The following is a 3395-nucleotide window of genomic DNA, read 5'->3' as shown; positions in this document are numbered from 1 at the left end:
GCCGTTAACCTACAGCATCAATGCTTCTACCCCACCCCGTCAAAATTCAGATACAGAGCTATGACCCCCTTACTCAAAATTAAAGAAGTCCTGACAGCTAACTTTCCGAGAGGGGTTTTCGAGTAGTTATCAGACATCTCCACCACTCCCACTCCATGCTCGTGGATAGTCCAGGAGCTGCTGAAGCTCGGATTCCATGCGCGCTTCGTCAGAAATATGACGAATCCGGCTACAGGATGCCCCATGCGAATGTGTGCAGTGGAGATCGTCATGGCCACGGACGGCAGTCATGACAAAATTATCTCACTCAAACAAACGGTGGGCAAAGGATGGATATTGAAAGGACACGGGAGCCGGTCCAGTGCTACAGATGCCAGGGCTTCAGGCATGCCAAAAATGAATGCATGGGGCCGCCAAGATGCATGAAATGCACTGGCGATCATCTGTCATCCTGCTGCACCAAGCTAAATCCACCCCTGCCACTTGCGTCAACTGCTCTGGAGAGCATATTAGTGCGTACAAGGCGGTTTCTGGCGGCAAGCAACATTGACATAAACAAAATACGGACAATTAAAGACGCAACAAATAACATTTATAGACGACAAGGCCCCCCTCCACGCAATAATACCCTTCGTCAGCCGTACAGCTCAGCAATCCTGAGCAGGTCAATCGGTGGAGCTCGCCAGCTCGCCAGGATGACCACGTTTCTCCTCCCATGACACGGCCATTCAGAAGTCGACAAGCTAAAAGAGTGACGGCCAAAATTGCTCTCTGTTCGCTCGCTTACGCTGAGAGCGTAAGAAATCTAAAAATAAAATTTGCTTGCTTGTGTGAGTAAAAACAATAGACGTACTTGTGATGAAAGACGATTTTCGGGCCGAAATCAATTCTGATCGAAGAAACGAATTTACATATTTGGAGTTTTGGCAATATGATGAACAAAATTAAAATTAATAATTCACGCCCTGACTATTATAATTTTAAAGTTTTTTAAATTCGAATGTTAAGATCGCCGCTCGAATTAGCTACCCTTTACATATATATATAGTGAAATATCCATAAGTCCCTAAGACTTAAGCACATGACTACACAGCACACCCAAATACACCCTACACTACTCCGGATGTACCTAATGGATTCCAGATAAGAATAATATGATCCTCACGACTGTGTTGAGTGGAAAATATGTCAGTTGGAAAATTCCCAACTCCAAATATGTCACCCACTGGTAGACTAAACATCCGTACCGTTATTTAAACATTACTTGCCTAAGCCCTCACCCCATCGTCATGTTCCCACGTTCAAAGCTCGGACTCGCAATCCCGAAAACAAAAGAATTAGATTTCAATAAACAAAACTATAAGAATCTAAGAGCACTTGTATCCAAGAGAAATCCAAAGACAATTAAAGTCAGCAACTCCAAAGCTCTTTCTCTTCACTTGATCAGATCCCTTAAGTCCAAAGTCCATATCAGAAAAGCTCGATACCGAGGCTTGAACGTCAATCAAATCAGAATAATTAGAGGAGTTCAGTTTGAGACCTAATTGTAATCGGTCGGTGTTCTTCAACAAAAATAAAAAATTGTAATCATTCAGTGAAATAAAATTATATTTTTTTCACATATGAGTATTGCAAACATTTAATTATATATTGGTATGCCTATGCTGTAGAATTTTATGTAAAACCTGGTAAAGCTGCCACATAGGTAGCAGTAATAATTAACAAAATTTACAAAAAAAAAACTTTATATTTGATAGGAGCTGCTAGAGTTTACAAAATATAAAACAGGCCTTGTAATAAACGTCAAGTTCATATACATTGTCAGTAGAATATTTGGATCTTCCAAATGCCAATATACTGATTCTAGCATCATACCATACCTTTCAGGCCTTTATAATATAGAAGTTGCCCCGTGAAAACGCGTATTTTAATTGAATTTAAGCGGAGAGCAGCTCTCGCGTTCGTATAGTCGCGCTTGGTCAGTCGTGAGGTGACAGTGTTGCAACTATAATGGATTATGAGCCATCCGAAAAGATCATTGGTACTTTAATTTCCCTAAGTGGTAGTGCGCTACTCTTCCCAAACCGTTGAACTTTGTTCCTTTTCGAGAAGAGCAGCAGATTAATGCAATTTTTTTCGGCAGATCGAAAAAAGTGGGGCCACTTCTCTACTGTTTGGCTGTGCTGGGACTTGCAGGCAATGAGATATGTGGCAATTAAAATTCTCAAGTCGGCACCGCACTTTGCCGAGACGGACGAGATAAATATACTCAAAACGGTGCGCGAGACCGATCCATCGAATCCACGCCGTCGCAAAACCGTCCAGATGCTGGACGACTTCAAGATCACCGGCGTTAATGGCACCCATATTTGTATTGTGTTCGAGGTGCTTGGTGACAATCTCCTAAAACTCATACAGAAGTCCAACTTACGCGGTATTCCACTGGCCAACGTCAAAGCTATTACCCGCCAGGTGCTGGAGGGTCTTGACTATCTTCACACGTGCTGCCAGATCATCCACACGGACATAAAGCCCGAGAATGTCCTCCTGTGCGTGGACGAGCCTCATGTGCGCTCACGCTCCGTGGAGAATACATCTTCGGCTACGAATGGACCGCATTCGAATCCAACGTTGCCAACACCTGCCGCAAGCAAAGCACAAGGCTATACAGGATCCGGCGTTAGAGGAATGCAAAGTCAACGTAAAGATCGCCGATCTGGGCAACGCTTGTTGGGTTGATCATCACTTGACCGAGGCCATTCAAACGCGCCAATATCGGTCACTAGAAGTTATTATCGGTGCGGGCTATAACACCTCGGCGGATATCTGGAGCACTGCATGCATGGTATTCGAACTGGCCACCGGTGACTACCTTTTTGAGCCACACTCCGGCGAATCGTATACCCGCAACGAGGACCATTTGGCCCACATCATCGAGCTGCTGGGTCCAATACCGCGGAACATTTTGTTAAACGGCACCTATGCGGCGAAGTCGTTTACCCGTTCCTGCGAGCTACGAAATATATCGGGCCTTAAGCCCTGGGGCCTAATGGACGTTCTTCTGGAGAAGTACGAGTGGTCGCAAAAGGATGCGGCGTCATTCGCTTCGTTCCTTAAGCCCATGCTCGAGCTCGATCCGAACAAGCGTGCCACCGCTGCGGAGTGTCTGCAGCATCCGTGGTTTAGATAAGATACGATGCAACCTGGTTGTTGGCTGCGTGCCATACAGCCAGCAACAGCAGATGGAGGGGGAGCTCTAGCAGGAACCGGAACAGGAAAAGGAACAAGAGCAAGAGCAACAGCACTAAAAGGTGGATCACCGGCAGTAACAGCAGACGGAGAAGTTGGCAGGGGCTATATAGAATCTTCGGCATCGGTGGCTACTTTGGCTTTCA

At 45.3% G+C, this 3395-nt stretch overlaps 1 protein-coding gene across 1 annotated transcript; it reads left to right on the top strand.

Moving 5' to 3' along the window:
• Window positions 1-1977: 1977 nt before the first annotated feature.
• On the top strand, window positions 1978-3190 carry LOC117150061 (SRSF protein kinase 1-like). Its single transcript, XM_033316918.1, is given in 3 exon segments — window positions 1978-2041; window positions 2144-2642; window positions 2644-3190. Coding segments are annotated over 3 exon segments (1077 nt in total). The 5' UTR covers window positions 1978-2010.
• The last annotated feature ends 205 nt before the right edge of the window (window positions 3191-3395 follow it).

Source organism: Drosophila mauritiana, unplaced genomic scaffold (genome assembly GCF_004382145.1).
Source record: "Drosophila mauritiana strain mau12 unplaced genomic scaffold, ASM438214v1 Y_27, whole genome shotgun sequence".
In the NCBI taxonomy this organism is placed as follows: domain Eukaryota; kingdom Metazoa; phylum Arthropoda; class Insecta; order Diptera; family Drosophilidae; genus Drosophila; species Drosophila mauritiana.
Note: the sequence above shows the minus strand (reverse complement) of the source record. Positions and strands in the feature narration are given on the sequence as shown.